The sequence below is a fragment of the Asterias amurensis genome, chromosome 18 (genome assembly GCF_032118995.1).
Source record: "Asterias amurensis chromosome 18, ASM3211899v1".
Taxonomy (NCBI): domain Eukaryota; kingdom Metazoa; phylum Echinodermata; class Asteroidea; order Forcipulatida; family Asteriidae; genus Asterias; species Asterias amurensis.
In genome coordinates, this window is record NC_092665.1 from 13732327 (window position 1) to 13752018 (window position 19692).

The 19692-nt window shown below is 39.5% G+C and overlaps 1 protein-coding gene across 11 annotated transcripts in view; it reads right to left on the reverse strand.

Annotated features, from left to right (window-relative positions):
* The window catches only part of LOC139950413 (sodium leak channel NALCN-like), a 54061-nt gene extending 44040 nt beyond the window's left edge, over nucleotides 1–10021 (reverse strand). For all 11 annotated transcript variants that reach the window (XM_071949080.1, XM_071949079.1, XM_071949083.1 and 8 more), the window contains exons 1-9: nucleotides 9885–10021; nucleotides 8415–8586; nucleotides 7506–7685; nucleotides 6719–6802; nucleotides 5962–6101; nucleotides 4671–4799; nucleotides 3364–3518; nucleotides 2263–2405; nucleotides 1313–1417 (exon numbers count right to left, since the gene is read on the reverse strand). In XM_071949080.1, the coding sequence (XP_071805181.1) occupies nucleotides 1313–1417; nucleotides 2263–2405; nucleotides 3364–3518; nucleotides 4671–4799; nucleotides 5962–6101; nucleotides 6719–6802; nucleotides 7506–7685; nucleotides 8415–8534 (1056 nt within the window). In that variant the 5' untranslated portion in view covers nucleotides 8535–8586; nucleotides 9885–10021. The remainder of the gene's footprint in view (nucleotides 1–1312; nucleotides 1418–2262; nucleotides 2406–3363; nucleotides 3519–4670; nucleotides 4800–5961; nucleotides 6102–6718; nucleotides 6803–7505; nucleotides 7686–8414; nucleotides 8587–9884) is intronic.
* Between the last annotated feature and the right edge of the window lie 9671 nt (nucleotides 10022–19692).

Below are 19692 nucleotides of genomic sequence, written 5' to 3' on the forward strand. Positions count from 1 at the left end.
GCCCTCTGTTGACAAAACACTGTATACTTTAGGGCAAAAAGATGCGTAGTCATGGTAAAGATTGCATACACTTACTAGCTGGCTGCTCAAACACAAAGGTTTTGCCCTGCGGTATGCGCGCGAATCATGTTATAGTTTTCGAGTGACGTCAGAGGTCACATCGTCTATAGGTGGCCCAAGCTTTTGGCCGGGATTGTAGTTTGAGACCAATTAAGAACTCCGCGGTAGTAAAGTTACTAACAATAAGTCCCTTTAAAACAGTTAAGCTAAAGCAGTAGTCCTGGACGATTTCCTACCTTTCCCCCAAGTAGTAATTAATAAGCAGTACATTTTTTTTTTTTTTCACAACTGAGAAGTCTCCCAAATTCTGAAAATCTACTCTGCGGTAGTAAAGAAGTCTCCGAAATTCTGAATAACCTGCTCCGCAGTAGTAGAATATATAAGTTCTCAAAAGATTATAATCTACCCACCAAGTAGATCTACACATGGTGTTATCACAAACCTAATATACATTGCCTCAAATCATATATATTTTCTGCAAGTGTTGAGATATACCAAGTGAGACGACTGGGCCCAATTTCATAGCGCTGCTTAAAGGAACACGTTGCCTTGGATCGGACGAGTTGGTCAAAACAAAAGCGTTTGTAACCGTTTTTTATGAAATGCATATGGTTGGAAAGATGTTATAAAAGTAGAATACAATGATCCACACAAGTTTGCCTCGAAATTGCGTGGTTTTCCTTCTACTGTGCGAACTAACATGGTCGGCCATTTATGGGAGTCAAAATTTTGACCCCCATAAATGGCCGACGTGTTAGCCGACGAGGTAAAAGGAAAACCACGCAATTTCGAGGCATGTTTGTGTGGATCATTGTATTCAACTTTTACAACATCTTTCTACCCATGCATTTTATAAAAAACGGTTACAAACGCTTTTCACAGACCAACTCGACCGATCCAAGGCAACGTGTTCCTTTAACAGTAAGCAAATTTGTGTGCTTACTATAGCAGAAAAATTTGCTTTTAAAAGCCTTAGTGTATTTCACAGGTTAGCAGAAAAATTGGGCGACCATATTGCGTGTTTACCACGGATTTGCATTGTGACGTCATTTATTTTCGTGCGGTAAGCACCGGAAGGTTAGCATGCCTTTTCGTGTGCTTACGGTTAGCAGCGCTATGAAATAGAAATTGCAAAGTAAGCACAAAATCAGCCGCTAAGCAGCGCTATGAAATTGGGCCCTGGTCTTTGACAAATTCACAATTGGTGTCCAGTGTCTTTAAAATAAGCATTGTTATTTCTAAAAAGTCACACCTTTGAATCCACAGCTGACTCCGCGGCGTTTCGGCTTGTCCACATCTGTCGAAATTGAACTCTGATCTCAGCGAACGTCTCGATAATAACAGCTATGAAAACATTCTACCACGGAAAAGAAATAAAAAACAGTCAAAACAAAGTATCAGTACAACTTGAATTTCTATAAAACCTTTTTTTTCTTTTTTTACAAAACCACAAAATGGCATTTCATGCTAGATGAGAAGATTAGTTCAATCGTTAAAATTTAGAGAATAGAAAAACACTTCATGGGGGTTTGTGAGGCCGAGCCGCAAAACAAGAAAATCAAATATGAGTGAAAACATTAATATTCTTCATCCCTGATGGAATGATTGAATCCATTCAATGGATGACTTTTAGACAGTATTGTGCGTGCTCAGACCTTCCACGCAACACTGAGCACGCAAGCGCACACACGCAGAACCACAAAACAGGATGGTTATATCTGCAGCATCTCAAAAGTCCCCTATTGTTGCAGACCCCAATGCTACATGTATGTACAGGATTATCATATCAGCCAAGACCTTATGCACAACGCGCAGCCCACATACACGCACGTCTCTTGTCCGCCATTTTGGGTGTAAAAAAAAATGCACAGGAAAGAGTGGTACACATGTTTGCGCACCTCAGAACAAAGCGTGTCTACCATTTCTGCCTTTTTGGAGGAGTCCATTCCTTTTGTGCACGTTTTGAAACACAAAATGGCAGACAAGAGATGCGCGTTTATGTGCGCTCTGCATTGTGCATGGGATCTATAGGAAAATTCCGCTCGCGCTTGTGTGATAACTTATATATCTACTTTCTATTTGTAGATTGTACTAATATATGCTTATGTATCCATGTTTATGTATACGTGTATATATCATAGACTGATCTTGAAACTGTGGACTAATTAATAAACTTGAAACTCGTTTTGTTAAAATGCTTACTTTGACCAGCCAAGCTAAAAAGAAGATCATCGTGATGAAGAAGAAATAGCCCCTCCATGGCGGGAAACTGTCGGTCACTTTGTACATAACGAAGACCCAGCCCTCAAGAGATGCACTCTCATACACTGTGAATATACTGGAACCTAGAAACCAAAATACAAAGTCCGCCATTGTTATATGTAGAATTGTATTGAAGTTTTGTCACTGGCTGGTCCAGATTAATTTTAAACTGCCTTTGAATGTATTTCTGTAATTGCCTTTTTAAAATTATTTTATTGTCATATTGTAATTTGGTTATTGCCGTTTTTATCTTTGTATTAAACGCTTCAAGGCCATTTGGCACTTTATAAATATCTTCTTCTTATTATTATTAATACTATTAATACTATTCAACTTTCAAAAAAATTGCACAAGAGTCACATGAATTGACTGTGCAAGGCTCACTAATACCCCGTTCACACAGCCCTACGACCTTATGAAGTCCATGCCGATCACCCCAATCTAAAAAAATTACCAAGAAGGAACACAATCGTCTTCAAAATCAAGCAAATTGGCAAAATCAAGATTCTACACAACTTTAGTGCTTGTACGTCAAAAGTGTTGTTGACTCGCTGCCACTACGACGACACCTAGACCAAAGCCGACCAAGCGTTTGTTTCTACTTCTAAATGGTTGCCAATGGCCCTGCGTTTTTTATAACGACCACAGAGCTCTCACCACGATGCTGCCATGCTGCTTGTACGATAATGGTGTTCCCACTACTACTTTGCCACGATTATTGTTGGCTTGGAAGAGGGACTGCAGCTTGCCGACCTAGGAGATCCCATCCGCTCCAAACCACGCCCATGGAGATCCTCCCATGTTTGGCCCACGATTGGCCACGCAATTTTGGCCGCTTTTCCATCAAAGTAGAAGCGACGTCTATGTGTGAACGGGGTCTAACAACAAAAAATATGATTTCCCAGCTACACGTACAAATGGAGAAATCACATCTCTGCCAGAATGCTGTAAAAATTAATAATCATGGATGTTGGTATCGATGCCACTGATGGCTGTAGCCCCAGCCAAAGTCAATTTGATTTCGGATGCGGCTTAACTTACCAATATGCTCAAAACCATTGTAGCCCGTCACTTGCCGTGATTCGGCGCCGAGTTCTAATTTCTGGCACACCATGCCTCGGTGGCATTTATGCCCCATGTTATCTTCCATGCTGCAATACGTGTCTGGTATTGCCAGTCGGTCAATGACGGAAGGCCTACAAGAGATAATAATAATAACCCGTTTTTATATAGCGCTTTTCACACCCGGAGGGCGTCCCAAAGCGCTTCACATTATTACCCCTGGTCACTGGGCCTTAATTCACTCCTTAAACCATCTCAGCTCCCTGGTAGGGAGTATGCAGCCTGTGCAACATTAATATGCGCTACTCGGCTAAATCAACCACAAGAACCATCTCTGCCCTCACAGGTACCCATTTACCCCTGGGTGGAGAGAAGCAATTATAGTTAAGTGTCTTGCTCAGAGACACAAGTGTCACGACCGGGATTCGAACCCACACTCTGCTGAACAGAAGCATCAGAGCTTGAATTCGGTGCTCTTATCCGCTCGGCCACGACACCCCACAAAGGACAAGAGAAAGGACAAGAGGACGTTATACGCACAAGTCATTTATAGAGTGCCACCACATCAAGAACGCAGCGCATTAGATGGGGTATAAATAGTTGTTGATGCTCTTCTTTAATACTTTGCATGAAGAGTCAGATTCTCTGATTGAGATGGCGAGTGCATTCCAGGTTTGAGGAGCAAAATGATAAAAAGGTCCGACTTGAAGCAGACTTGAGCAGCTTAATGGAGTTACATGTAGGTTTCTTGAGGCAGGGTAGTGTCACATTACTAAGCGCTAAGTTAAAGGCAGTGGACACTATTGGTAATTATTCAAAATAATTATCAGCATAAAACCTCACTTGGTAACGAGTAATGGGGAGAGGTTGATAGTATAAATTATTGTGAGAAACGGCTCCCTCTGAAGTGACGTAGTTTTCGTGAAAGAAGTAATTTTCCACGAATTTGATTTCATGACCTCAAGCTTAGAATTTGAGGTCTCGAAATCAAGCATCTGAAAGCATAAAACTTCGTGTGACGAGGGCGTTTTTTCTTTCATAGTTATCTCGCAACTCCGAGGACCAAGCAAGCTCAAATGTCCACAGGTTTGTTATTTTATGCATATTTTGAGATACAGCAAGTGAGAAGACTGGTCTTTGACAACTACCAATAGTGTCCAGTGTCTTTTAGTCAGAAGCCTTTCAGCCTGTAACTACATGAACTCACACTCCCATCACTAAAACCACCGAACTTGAATTCGATGCTCTAAACCACTTGGCCATGGCACACTACAAGATGTACTTACTCATCGTGTGTGTTGTTAAGTACACAGTGTGATGAGAGACTGCCAAACATTTGTACACCGAGCATTCCATACAGAACCAGAAAGAACACCAGGAAGATTGTCACACTCCAAACCTGCTGACCGGACCGCCTGATAGCAAAAAAAAAAATAAAAAATTGATCAAGAGAGAGAGAAATTTTGAGGCTCTAGAAGATGAACTTCCAAGTAGTGCTGGGCGAATAGTGAAATTTTGTTATTCGGATACCGCTGGCCAACTATCCGAAATTAACCGGATATTCGAATAGTTTTTTTGCCTCTAGAGGGCGCTGTTTGTTTGTGAATGAGATCTTATGGGCGGATTGATATTAGTTTTAGACAGTGTCACTCGGTTCATTCATAAAAATGACCGGATCTAATTTAAAGATGGCGATTTGCTTTTTCTTTTGATCGTGATTGACTCTACGTGAAGGAAAACTTTTGTAATCTTTGAACAAATTACGTCAGAAATGTCATTGTTTTAACTCTTCACGGAGGTAAGCATAGTTAAATACTTAATATATGCTGTTTTATGCTGTCTTAATAGAAGTTTCTTAAGGATTCAGACAAAACATTCATACCAGTTGTCGCCCGACGTCCGCGGATATTCGGATATTAAAGAATATCCGGTTACTCGGTTGTAATTACAGAATTATCCGGTTTGTGAATAGGTATTCGCGCCCTATGCGGATATCCGGTTAAGAAAAAAAAGGCATTCGCGGTTACGGATAGGAAAACCTATTCGCCATTAACCGGATATTCGAATAATTCGCCCAGGCCTACTTCCAAGCATGTGGGTTATTCTTCTGGCATCTGCCTCTCAAAAGCCCCTTTCACACGAGAGTAAATTAGCAAGGGTCCCTTGCTAAATTGTAGCATGGTTGTAAAATTTTACCTCGTGTGAAAGGACGCACAGTTTTTACTATCCCAGTTTCCTTGTAAAATATTGTTCAAACATTGCTACATTTTACAACCATGCTAAAATTAAGCAAGGGACCCCGGTTAAAGTGCTGTCGTGCGAATAGGGCTTAAGATGTCTTTTGTGTCTTAAAGGGTTAATGAACTTTTTCCTAACACAAAACACGATGTCCACAGACGTCAAAAACGTACTTCTGGTTAATAACGGAGAAATCACATCTTTGTTACTGCAATTTGTACGGGTTGGATAAGAAGACTGGTAGTGCCCATTTTGGATCTCCTTGTAAATGGGGTTAATTGATCAACTTATAATGAATGCTATCGAAAACTTGGAGGGTTGGGGAGGAGTCAAACTTACTTGAAGATGGACATGACTCTCGATTTAGGTAGCTGGAATTTGAGATAAACCCGGACGCATCTGACGGCGATGAGAGGGCGTGGAGAGCGGAGGATGGACAAGGATGTACTGCCCGCAACTACATCAGTCAGCTGGAAAAACTAGAGTGCAATCAGATAATACACTTAAATGCACTGGACACTAGTAATAAAAATAATAATATCGAAGTCTTATACAGTGAGTGCATGTATCTACCAAACAAGGTACTCAAGGCGCTGAGTATAGGAAAGATAGGTTAATATTGCAGTGATGAATTCTGAGACCCAATTATTTAGCACCTTATAAGGTTTTACAAGGTGCTACGGCGCATACAGCAGCCACAGCCAGGAACACCGGGGCGAACCCCCTTCTCTTTTCGATAAGTGCACTGGGTTCTTTTACATGCGTTACACAACACATGGGACCAAAGGCTTTACACCCCATCCGAAGGACGAAGCAATGGTTAAGTGTCTTGCTTAGGTGTTTTTAAAAAGTGATCGCACTGTTTCTTGTTATCCATATGCACAAACAGATGTCAAATACTTGCATTTCGTACATCGTTCATGAAGTGATGATACATTTTGGATTTAACAAGCATCAACCTTTATAATTTGTTGAGACAAAAACAATCTTTTTTTTTGTATTTCTGTACCTAAAAAATATACAAAAATGGGCGATGCAATTTTCCAGGAGAAAGGCTCAGTCAAGGAATCGTGAAATGTCTACCATTTTTACTTACCTGTAGAACAACAGACACCCAAACAAACACCACCATAAAAGCATCAAAGACACACCAGTTGTCCTTCAAGTAGGGGGCCTCGCCCTAAATATGCAAAGATAAACAAATTTCACATTTAAACCATCTGCACTACTACAGAAATGTCCCGTACAGCACAAAAATGCTGTCCAACATGTGTTTGTTGGCGTTCAGCTGAACCTCCCTATTATTATTGTCATTATTAATGTTCCTTGGAGAAAAGAGGCAGAGTAGGAAATTGTGAGTAGCAACCCCCACCCCTGTGTCAGCCACCTTCCCCCTTGTCTGCAACAACTGTGTGGCAGACACTGTCATGCAAGAATTGGACTTCTCAGCAACAGCCGCAGCACAGTCCATCGTCAGTATTGACGGACGGATGCCTACAACTACTTTGACTAAAAAAAGCTAGTCGAAATTTGAGACCAATTCAAGAACTGACTCTGCGGTACATGTAGTACAGTTTATTACGATCCTATAAGCTGAAGTAGTAGTCCCAGCCAATTTTCTATACCTTCTGCCCGGGTAGTAGTTAAAAAGCAGGACAGTTCTTTTCAGAACTGAGAAGTCTCTCGAAGCCTCCCGAACATCCGTTAAACTACTCCGAGGTAGTGGATTAAAGAAAGACGGTTCTCTAAGAACAAAATCTACGTGGAAGTAAATACACACATATTATATTGATATCTCACCATGCAATGCCTCAAATCATATATACTACTACGTTATTATTGACATTCCTTCCCGCCTAGAAGATTGGCGGATGATCGCTTACCCGTACGATTCCTCTCATGTGCATCTTGGCTAACATCTCCGCAGTGAAGATGACGGACACCATGATGTCAATGACAAACGTGATGTAGCGCATGTGTGCTATGAGTTTAAACGTCTGTGGGGTGTTGCAACTGACTGAAATGAAGCTAAGGATCGCCATGCCACGGAGCACACCCCTAACCTATAAACAGCACCAAAAGAAATAGAAAAAAGGGCGACAAGTAACCAGTCGAGATCCAGAGGTGAGATTGTATGAAAATTTACTTAAAACAACATTTCCATTTGGCAAAATGAGAAGACGCAGACTGAATACACGGGGTATTACATTCTAGAGGTTTTACATTTGAATTAAGGGATTTAAAGACACTGGACACTTTTGGTAATTGTCAAAGACCAGTCGTCTTACTTGGGGTATCTCAAAAAGTGCATAAAATAACAAACCTGTGAAAATTTGAGCTCAATTGGTCGTCGAAGTTGCGAGATAATAATGAAAAAAAAGAACACCCTTGTCTCACGAAGTTGTGTGCTTTCAGATGCTTGATTTCGAGACCTCAAAATTTAATTCTGAGGTCTCGAAATCAATTACTTTTTTATCAAAAACTACGTTTCTTCAGAGGGAGCTGTTTCTCACAATGTTTTACACTATCAACAGCTCTCCATTACTCGTAAAAGTAAGGTTTTGTGCTAATAATTATTTTGAGTAAATACAAATAGTGTCCAATACCTTTAAAGGTTTGATTGCAAGGGCAGCATCTTTAATTTTTGTTGCGATTCATGACCATAATGCCTCTTTCAAGAAAATCTTAAGATGTAGAGAGTTCAGTGAACAACCCTGACAACTTGTAGGTCTGGAGGTCCATCCAAATCCTTTAGAGAGGTGTGGGGCAGGGTTTTTAGAAAGTTAACTTACCCATGGTTGGTTGACCCACTGTATCTTCGCACTGTCTGTAATATTTTCATCAGCTCCATAGTCCGCAAGAGGAACATCCTCAAGACGAGTCGTGCTGTGCTTTCGCTTCTTGAGCACCATGTTCAAGGCTGTGTGTTGCTTCAAACGAGGTCACCGACCTTTAGAACATGTTCTTCAGCAGGAAAAGAATGGGAGGAGAGGGGTCAATCTTGAAAACTTCAAGGTTTTTTTTTTCTTCACCTTTTGATCCAAATCATTGTTTGTCATTTAATAAGATGTTATTGTCAGCCGATGACATCATGTCAAGTTGTCCAACGGACCAGTCGTCTGAAATTCCTTATAGGCCCTATAATTACTAATAATGTAGTTTCTCAGTTTCTATTTAGTAGGACTAGGTTTATCACCACATCACTCTACACTTTCTCTCTCTGCGTGCGCGCTACATGAGTTAAAAGCGGGCCTTATAAACGGACAGCGCACACGCACTGCCGCACTGCCTTGTAATACCCCTTTTACAGAATGATTTAGTCCAACTCGGCGGCGGCTCGGCAGTTCGTCAATCCAATAGGCGGTTCAGCGCTTGGTGAAAAAAATAAAGCGTTGTACTTAATTACTGAGAAGTAAAAAAAACATGCGATGTGTGACAGGTCCAAAATAGAACCTGGGAAATTTGTGACTGTTTCGCTTCAGGATCTGGTAAGTTTTTGTCAAAATATTTTCTCAACGGTGTTTTGAGTGTTATGAAAAGATTCATTAGACATTGAGGATTAAATTCGTGTTCCTAGAATTTGTGTCATGATTTTTGAAAGTGGTAAAAAATGGGGCAAATCTTGTGACTAGCTATCGAAATTGTACGCATTGGACCAGATTGCCGTTTGAGCATGGCTTGTTAGGAGGAGGGTTATGTTATCGCAACTAGTGGAGATGATGATAGCAGAACAAACCTAATTTTCATAGTTCTACGAGTAGGTCAAACCATGTCAGACCATCTCCATCCATATGGTCATACATTTCTAGCTTGTAAACGAGGCCGCGGGTTACTCATGAGGTTTGTTCTGCTATCGTCTCAGCTAGTGCCATCGTCTCCGTAGAGACGATAGCAGAACGAACTTGGTAGTCATAGTTCTAGGACTTTTTAGGAGTAGCCGTGGGTGATTTGTTGGGTCACTTAAACACTGATATGGCTTGAAATTTAAAATAATTAAGCTAACAAAATTTGGTGACATTAAATCAGAGCACCACCACACCAGGCAAGGAATGGATGAATGTAACCTGGATGCTGCGGCCGACAATAAAGGTAGACAAATATTTCTTCCTCCATGCTCCGGCGGCCGAGTTAGAGTTGGACATGTCAGAAGGACAATTATTGTTGAATAATATTTTAATAATGAAAATTACTCAGAAATATTTGTTGTTTGCCCCTTTCCCTCCGTTGGATTTTTTGGAAGCTTTAATATAGTAATTACCTACCTACTATCTCTCCATTAGTGCTCTATCTTCACATTGACAGGTGTGGCACTGGTTAATATTTATTACATTCTGCAAAAAACAGTATTTTTTTAAATGATTTTTCCACCCGTTCACTCACTTTCCATTTTTCCCAGCTGTCAAATTTAGATGTAAACAATTAATGATATGCATGCAGCAGGCGCACCACGTCGAGATACTGTCGGACACCACGTAAAATTAAACACACACTGAAAGGATTGGTATGCGATACAGGGTACCAGCAACATTCCACATTTTTTCCCACAGTCTGGTTTCCAATTTATTCATTATTCAAACATATCTAGTAGAAGCACCAGACCAAACAAATTATAATACGTTGGAGGGGGTGTGGCTTGCTGGTAGCCGGGTGGGGGTGCATTCGTCCTAATTACCACGACCAGAACCATGGAGGAATAATTATTCCTCCATGCCAGAACCCACGGAACTTTAAACCTTTGGTAGATGTCAAAAGACTGGCCAGTATTCCAAGAAACCCACTAAAAAATAACGGGTCAGTAAGGCGTAACCCGGATTTCATATCCTTTTCATGCAATTATTAACTGGGTCAATTTTATTATTATAATATTATTTATTCGACCACTACAAAAGAAACCAAAGTTATAAAATAGCAAAAGAAAGAACAGAAATGATAACAGTTAGAAAAACAAAACAAGTAATAAGGAAAATAAAAGCAATGATAAGAAACTGGTTAAATTACCCGGAATGGTAAAAAGGGGAAAATTCACATTTTTAGGTTGTCTGTGGATCAACTATTAGTTACTTGACCCGGAAATATGTAATGTGTTTCGGCAGGTGCGTCGTTAAAGGAACACGTTGCCTTGGATCGGTCGAGTTGGTCTTTGAAAAGCGTTTGTAACCGTTTTTTATAAAATGCATATGGGTAGAAAGATGTTGTAAAAGTAGAATACAATGATCCACACAAACATGCCTCGAAATTGCGTGGTTTTCCTTTTACCTCGTCGACTAACACGTCGGCCATTTATGGGGGTCAAAATTTTGACTCCCATAAATGGCCGACCATGTTAGTTCGCACAGTAGAAGGAAAACCACGCAATTTCGAGGCAAACTTGTTTGGATCATTGTATTCTACTTTTATTCTATCTTTCCAACCATATGCATTTTATAAAAAACGGTTACAAACGCTTTTGTTTTGACCAACTCGTCCGATCCAAGGCAACGTGTTCCTTTAAAACATGGGGCTGCTTTGGCCCTTTTCCAAACCACATCTTTTTCGGCTTCGGATTCTACAGGCTCACGGTTCTCTCCTCTGAGTGCGTACATGTATACGCAATACTATGGTGGCCCTGAAGGGACATCGCATATCGCAAACGTGTGCGCATACGTATGCAATGTCGTGAAACAATTCGCAAATATGTGCGCACACGAATGCAATGTCGTGAAACAGTTCGCGAATATGTGCGCACACGTATGCAATGTCGTGAAACAATTCGCAAATATGTGCGCACACGTATGCAATGTCGTGAAACAATTCGCGAATATGTGCGCACACGTATGCAATGTCGTGAAACAATTCGCGAATATGTGCGCACACGTCTGCGAATATTATTTGCGATGTCGTGAATTTTATTGCATACCATGTTGCATACCTTTGAATAAAATGTCTAATGATCTGGGGGGTTTCTTTCCAACAGTGAGATAAGCGGTAGTCATTGCAGCAGTAGTCTTTGTTGTGAGGCAAGCGAGGCGTGTGGTCGTCCTTGACCTGGTGCCAAGTTCCTGGGTATACACATGCTTTACAGAAGGAGCCTGCTGTAGCGCCACAGTACTCCCTAGATCGGTAACAAATTATCCACAACTATGACATCATCCTAATGGTATGCAACATGGTATGCAATAAAATTCACGACATTGCAAAACAAATCGCACTCGTGTGCGCACATATTCACGATTTGGTACACGAAATTGCATACGTGTGCGCACATATTCGCGATTTGTTTCACGACATTGCATACGTGTGCGCACATATTCGCGATTTGTTTCACGACATTGCATACGTGTGCGCACATATTCGCGAATTGTTTCACGACATTGCATACGTGTGCGCACATATTCGCGAATTGTTTCACGATATTGTATACGTGTGCGCATATATTCGCGATTTGTTTCACGACATTGCATACGTGTGCGCACACGTTTGCGTTATGCGATGTCCCTTCGGGGCCACCATACAAAACAGAGGCATAACCAACACGACGTATGAAGCTAAACCACGGATGGTTGGGAATAAATTACGCATGCGCAAGTTGTGATTAGTCTCTTGCAGTCGTAATGTTGTGTTTATTTTTGAGCCAATACTATTTTCTGTATTAAACCATCAAAAGTTCAACCCCGTCATATTTTGTAACGTAACTGCTTTGGGTAAACTGTCTACTGGTTGGATCATGAATGGAGGTTTTCTTACCCTGTGTTCGCACTATTTCCCAAATAAACAGTGTGATTTGCATATTCATGAATATGCATATTTTAGGCAGAAGTTCAACCCAGTGTTTTGCATCTCAGTTTGTTAACACGGGAGGGCGCCAAAAGGCTCTAAAAGGTGCTCATAGATTCATAGCCGCAACCAATGCTTGTGCTAATTAATATTCAAAAGTTATTTTATAAACATTTTTAAGTATCTGAACCTCTTGAAAACCAATCAAATATATTTTCGTACAACTAATAAAACATCTGATTTCTTTTCAATTTTTGGCAGGTCAGCTTTTTTTTTTTTTTTTTGCTAATTAGGCCATACCCCGGAAAAAAAACACAGACAAATAATGTGTTTTTTCCTAAACCGCTGCAAGTATGATCACTTTTTCACTTCCCAAGCCAAATATATAGGACCAACCTCAAAGCCTACATTTATTACATCTCCTCAACAGCTGAAGCACGTAGCACCCAGGTTGTGATAAATTGTTATAGGCCCCTATAGCGACACAATTAATTGCATGACCCCAAAACAATAATTATTATTAAACAGAATTTGAGGGCATGGAATGATAACCCTGTTTTGCGCATGACTTTTGACCTATAGTGGCACCCTGACAACTAATGGGGCTTATTCGTCTCTCGTCACCTCTTGGCTATTGTAAAAATTTATTCAATCAAAGATAATTGAGCTAAAACAGAACACGAACAAGCATAAACAATTATATAAATTCCCCCTTTTTAAAAACCTTTTTTTAATTGTGTTCTTTTTAGATCTAAATAATTTGTTTTAGTGTTCGGGCGCGAGCAATTTCAAAATATACCAATACTTTTTAGCACTGACAATTAATTACGTAGGGGCTTTGAAAAGACAGGAGAATACGGGAACACAAAATTATAATAATTACCAGGAATATCACTACCGAGTAAGCATTAATCGTAATAATTATTACGAACCGGTATATCTCATTTTACGAAAAACTGCTATGATAGATAACAAGTCATGGGGGGCTATAGTTCAAATGAAATGTAAGTCATTATTGTGACTTTTACTTGAATATTTATAAGATGTAGGCTTTGGTAGTAATTATTGTTACGTTGAATTACAGTTTCTTTCTTTCCTGATAATTAAAAACCATTTGTACAGTGTTTAACCTCTAGCAAAGTGTTGTCATGTCAAGCAATAACTCAATTGCGACTTTAAGCAGGGCTTCGGTGTAATAGATGAAGGGAAATAGATAGGGCTTACCTGTTTTTAATAATATAAATCAACTCAACTTTTAAATCACCACACTGGATAATGTTTTAAAAGCATTTTCAACTCGATGCGCTTTTCAGTTAGAAGAGTCGTCTTAGGTAAATGTATACCAATTAAAAATGACACGGCATGAATTAAACTTTACTTTACTGGCTAACTTAAATCCATAAATAAATCGAGTTTATATCAATATTGGTTTGAAAGTTTGTGACTAGTGGAAACTTTTGAAAAGTTGTCAGTGAAGCAATTTCATTGAAACCACGCAACTATTTACCGTGACATTGACATTCTTACCGATCCATAATAATCTCGACAGTAAGGAATGTATCGTGTATGTTGAGTATCTTCAATCTATCTTAAGTTTCTGTTGTATTTGTTGGTATAATTCACTCTCCCAGGCAAATTGTAAGAAACTCCAGCGCATCCCCAAACAGGCCAGTAGGATTATTGGAGCAGACACTATAAGTGCATGCAAGAAATCATGGAAGATTACATTATGACTCAGTTTAATAAGTTTTAATCATCAATTTTTTCAGAACCACTCAGGCAGGGTCCGACAACTATGTCTCAAGACCAACAGTTTTAAGAACTCGTTTTCTACCTAGCGCAATATTAACCTTTGTAACAATAGTTGGTCGAGATAACGTGGTGCATTTTTAAAATTTGTTGATTATTGTATATTTTATGATCTGTATTATCCCCCTTTCTATTACTTTAATTTTATAAATATATTCTTGTTGTCTATTGTTTTTACGCCTCTACTTGTATTAGATTCTCCTTATAGGCCCAACACAGGGAAAACAAATTTCATGCTGTTCCCATGACAATAAATATTTTGAATCTTTGAATATCAAGTTGTCTTCAAACGCAGAAAAGCGTTAAAGTTACAGGCCTTTTACGGTTCGAATGGTTTTAGGCTTTCTTCTCTTGTTTGTCATAACAGAAGTTGCATTTTCCAATAAAAAATGAACCAAAATCTAATAATAAACACAAACATACATGCGCATAAACGCAGCAACATGTTCTTCAATAAATTGATCAAGATTTTTATCACAACCATGGATGAAGGAAAATACAATATTTCCTGCCTCCATGTTACATTTATGCGGAGTTCCTTTGCCCTTCCAAATATCAGTCAACTTAATGAGTGCTGTATAAAACAAACAAAAGTACACTGAACATGGAGATCCATTGGTTGACAATTTGCATCGAAAAATTTCATTAAAAACTTTGATGTAACAAACTGGCTCCCTTCCTCCACCGTTGACAATAACTTTTGCCTCAAAAACGTAACTCTAGAATGTGAATTAAATGAAGATTCACACACAAAGTTGAAAATAAATCAGAATAAGCTATTATTGCATTTGGTGCGTCTATTCGCACAATCTTTATTTCTTTAATGATAGGCAAATACCGTATTATTTCATTGTTGTTTATAAAAAACATTGTTAATTTGCAGTTGGAAATACGTTGTACAAAAGGTTAAAATGATGCAAAGAAACAATCCCTCTTCAAAGTTGTGGTTGCAGCCATTTTAACTATTATTTCTGTAATGTTGAAATTTGATTATAACGAGGATTGTAAAACCATACTATATTGCTGACATATCTTTGATGACGAGTTGTTTTATTTGTTAAAAGAAGTTTTAAAAAAGTGAAAGTGGTACCAATCTCCCTAGACGCATTTTTTTCCACCAAAGGTTATTTCAACAAATCAAAGTACATACATACATCATAAAAGTATGGAACTTTAATCTAAACATGAGAAGAAAATGTACGCATTTGTACAATTCGTTTTTACAACAATACATAGCAGTACAACATTGTCCATGTCTAACTTGTATAATCAAGAAGAAACTGCACATTATTTTAATATATAAAGGTTCATGTAAATGATACTACAGAAACTGCTTTAAAAACAACCAAGCTTCTTTAAATGTTCCCTTTTTCCACAAATAGAAACGATAATACCACACAAAATTGTCTTGAGCCATTAATGAAAGCTGAACTTTGATGCGTTGGAAGGATGAAATAATCTGCTCTGCAACTTGGCCTTCTATCTTGAACAACCATCTGTTTGTATCCAATGGAACAGGCCAATGAAAGAATACAAAAAGGAAATACATACTTTTTCCCATTGACTTGTGTATGGTTGTGTAGTTTCCCATTGACTTGTGTATGGTTGTGTAGTTTCCCATTGACTTGTGTATGGTTGTGTAGTTTCCCATTGACTTGTGCATGGTTGTGTATGGTTGTGTAGTTTCCCATTGACTTGTGTATGGTTGTGTAGTTTTCCATTGACTTGTGTATGGTTGTGTATTTTTCCATTGACTTGTGTATGGTTGTGTAGTTTCCCATTGATTTGTGTATGGTTGTAAAGTGTCCTACTGACTTGTGTAAGGTTGTGTAGTTTCCCATTGACTTGTGTATGGTTGTGTAGTTTCCCATTGACTTGTGTATGGTTGTGTAGTTTCCCATTGACTTGTGTGTGGTTGTGTAGTTTCCCATTGCATTGTGTATGGTTGTGTAGTTTCCAATTGACTTGTGTATGGTTGTGTAGTTTCCCATTGACTTGTGTATGGTTGTGAAGTGTCCCATTGACTTGTGTATGGTTGTGTAGTTTCCCATTGACTTGTGTATGGTTGTGTAGTTTCCCGTTGACTTGTGTATGGTTGTGTAGTTTCCCATTGACTTGTGTATGGTTGTGTAGTTTCCCATTGACTTGTGTATGGTTGTGTAGTTTCCCTTTTCATTGTGTATGGTTGTGTAGTTTCCTATTGACTTGTGTATGGTTGTGTAGTTTCCATTGAGTTGTGTACGGTTGTGTAGTTTCCCATTGACTTGTGTATGGTTGTGAAGTGTCCCATTGACTTGTGTATGGTTGTGTAGTTTCCCATTGACTTGTGTATGGTTGTGGAGTTTCCCATTGACATGTGTATGGTTGTGAAGTGTCCCATTGACTTGTGTATGGTTGTGTAGTTTCCCATTGACTTGTGTATGGTTGTGTAGTTTCCCATCGACTTGTGTATGGTTGTGTAGTTTCCCATTGCATTGTGTATGGTTGTGTAGTTTCCCATTGACTTGTGTATGGTTGTGTAGTTTCCCATTGCATTGTGTATGGTTGTGTAGTTTCCTATTGATTTGTGTATGGTTGTGTAGTTTCCCATTGACTTGTGTATGGTTGTGTAGTTTCCGATTGACTTGTGTATGGTTGTGTAGTTTCCCATTGACTTATGTATGGTTGTGTAGTTTCCCATTGATTTGTGTACGGTTGTAAAGTGTCCTACTGACTTGTGTAAGGTTGTGTAGTTTCCCATTGACTTGTGTATGGTTGTGTAGTTTCCCATTGACTTGTGTATGGTTGTGTAGTTTCCCATTGACTTGTGTATGGTTGTGTAGTTTCCCATTGCATTGTGTATGGTTGTGTAGTTTCCAATTGACTTGTGTATGGTTGTGTAGTTTCCCATTGACTTGTGTATGGTTGTGAAGTGTCCCATTGACTTGTGTATGGTTGTGTAGTTTCCCATTGACTTGTGTATGGTTGTGTAGTTTCCCGTTGACTTGTGTATGGTTGTGTAGTTTCCCATTGACTTGTGTATGGTTGTGTAGTTTCCCATTGACTTGTGTATGGTTGTGTAGTTTCCCTTTTCATTGTGTATGGTTGTGTAGTTTCCTATTGACTTGTGTATGGTTGTGTAGTTTCCATTGAGTTGTGTACGATTGTGTAGTTTCCCATTGACTTGTGTATGGTTGTGAAGTGTCCCATTGACTTGTGTATGGTTGTGTAGTTTCCCATTGACTTGTGTATGGTTGTGTAGTTTCCCATTGACATGTGTATGGTTGTGAAGTGTCCCATTGACTTGTGTATGGTTGTGTAGTTTCCCATTGACTTGTGTATGGTTGTGTAGTTTCCCATCGACTTGTGTATGGTTGTGTAGTTTCCCATTGCATTGTGTATGGTTGTGTAGTTTCCCATTGACTAGTGTATGGTTGTGTAGTTTCCCATTGCATTGTGTATGGTTGTGTAGTTTCCTATTGATTTGTGTATGGTTGTGTAGTTTCCCATTGACTTGTGTATGGTTGTGTAGTTTCCGATTGACTTGTGTATGGTTGTGTAGTTTCCCATTGACTTGTGTATGGTTGTGTAGTTTCCCATTGACTTGTGTATGGTTGTGTAGTTTCCATTGAGTTGTGTACGGTTGTGTAAGTTCCCATTGACTTGTGTATGGTTGTGTTGTGTAGTTTCCCATTGACTTGTGTATGCTTGTGTAGTTTCCCATAGACTTGTGTACGGTTGTGTAGTTACCCATTCAGTTGTGTATGGTTGTGTAGTTTCCCATTGAGTTGTGTATGGTTGTGTGGTTTCCCATTGACTTGTGTATGGTTGTAAAGTGTCCTACTGATTCGTGTATGGTTGTGTAGTTTCCCATTAACTTGTGTATGGTTGTGTAGTTTCCCATTGCATTGTGTATGGTTGTGTAGTTTCCTATTGACTTGTGTATGGTTGTGTAGTTTCCCATTGACTTGTGTATGGTTGTGTAGTTTCCGATTGACTTGTGTATGGTTGTGTAGTTTCCCATTGACTTGTGTATGGTTGTGTAGTTTCCCATTGACTTGTGTATGTTTGTGTAGTTTCCCATTGACTTGTGTATGGTTGTGTAGTTCCCCATTGACTTGTGTATGGTTGTGTAGTTTCCCATTGACTTGTGTATGATTGTGTAGTTTCCCATTGACTTGTGTATGGTTGTGTAGTTTCCCATTGACTTGTGTATGGTTGTGTAGTTTCCCATAGACTTGTGTATGGTTGTGTAGTTTCCCATTGACTTGTGTATGGTTGTGTAGTTTCCCATTGACTTGTGTATGGTTGTGTAGTTTCCCATTGACTTGTGTATGGTTGTAAAGTGTCCTACTGACTTGTGTATGGTTGTGTAGTTTCCCATTGACTTGTGTATGGTTGTGTAGTTTCCCATTGACTTGTGTATGGTTGTGTAGTTTCCCGTTGACTTGTGTATGGTTGTGTAGTTTCCATTGAGTTGTGTATGGTTGTGTAGTTTCCCATTGACTTGTGTATGGTTGTGTAGTTTCCCATTGACTTGTGTATGGTTGTGTAGTTTCCATTGAGTTGTGTACGGTTGTGTAATTTCCCATTGACTTGTGTATGGTTGTGTTGTGTAGTATCCCATTGACTTGTGTATGGTTGTGAAGTTTCCCATTGAGTTGTGTACGGTTGTGTAGTTTCCCATTGAGTTGTGCATGGTTGTGTAGTTTCCCATTGAGTTGTGTACGGCTGTGTCGTTTCCCATTGACTTGTGTATGGTTGTAAAGTGTCCTACTGACTTGTGTATGGTTGTGTAGTTTTCGATTGACTTGTGTATGGTTGTGTAGTTTCCCATTAACTTGTGTATGGTTGTGTAGTTTCCCATTGAGTTGCGTACGGTTGTGTAGTTAATTTGAGTTGGAAACTTACCATAAGTTTATAATAATAACATACCTCGATAATTTGCTGACTGAGTGAAACTAAACTGATGCCAATCCATTATCTTGGTGATGTTTTTAGCAATCATCTCTCTGTCTCTCCCCCCTCCCCCCTCTGCTCTTTACGTCCGCAGCCGCCTTGAAGAAAAAACGCCACTGGTCGTCGGAATAAATTAGTATAGGTTATATTCATGATTCTCCTCTTGACTGATGAAGAGGAAACGACACGGACAAGAGACTAAGAAAGCACTGGTTCCAACAGCACATACATCGTTCATAAACCAAATGAGAAACAGGGAACCAGCGGCAGTTACCATAGAACGTGCATGGTTGTAGTTCGTGGTTTAGCTTCATACATCTGTTCTGTTATATATCTCGCAAAACACGCGCAAATTAAACAACCGGCGAGGCCAAGCTAGCCCGCTGAGCCGAATCCAAAGCCGAAGCCGTCGTTTCGAAAAGGGCCTATGGTTCAATTCTCATCACTGCGATAAAAAGCAATTCGATGGAGCTCTCGTAGGCTACAACAAGATCTCGCGTGACCATGACCTATTCTATAAAAAGAAGCATTACATCATGCTCAACGTCGGGATCCGGGTCAACTCCAGTC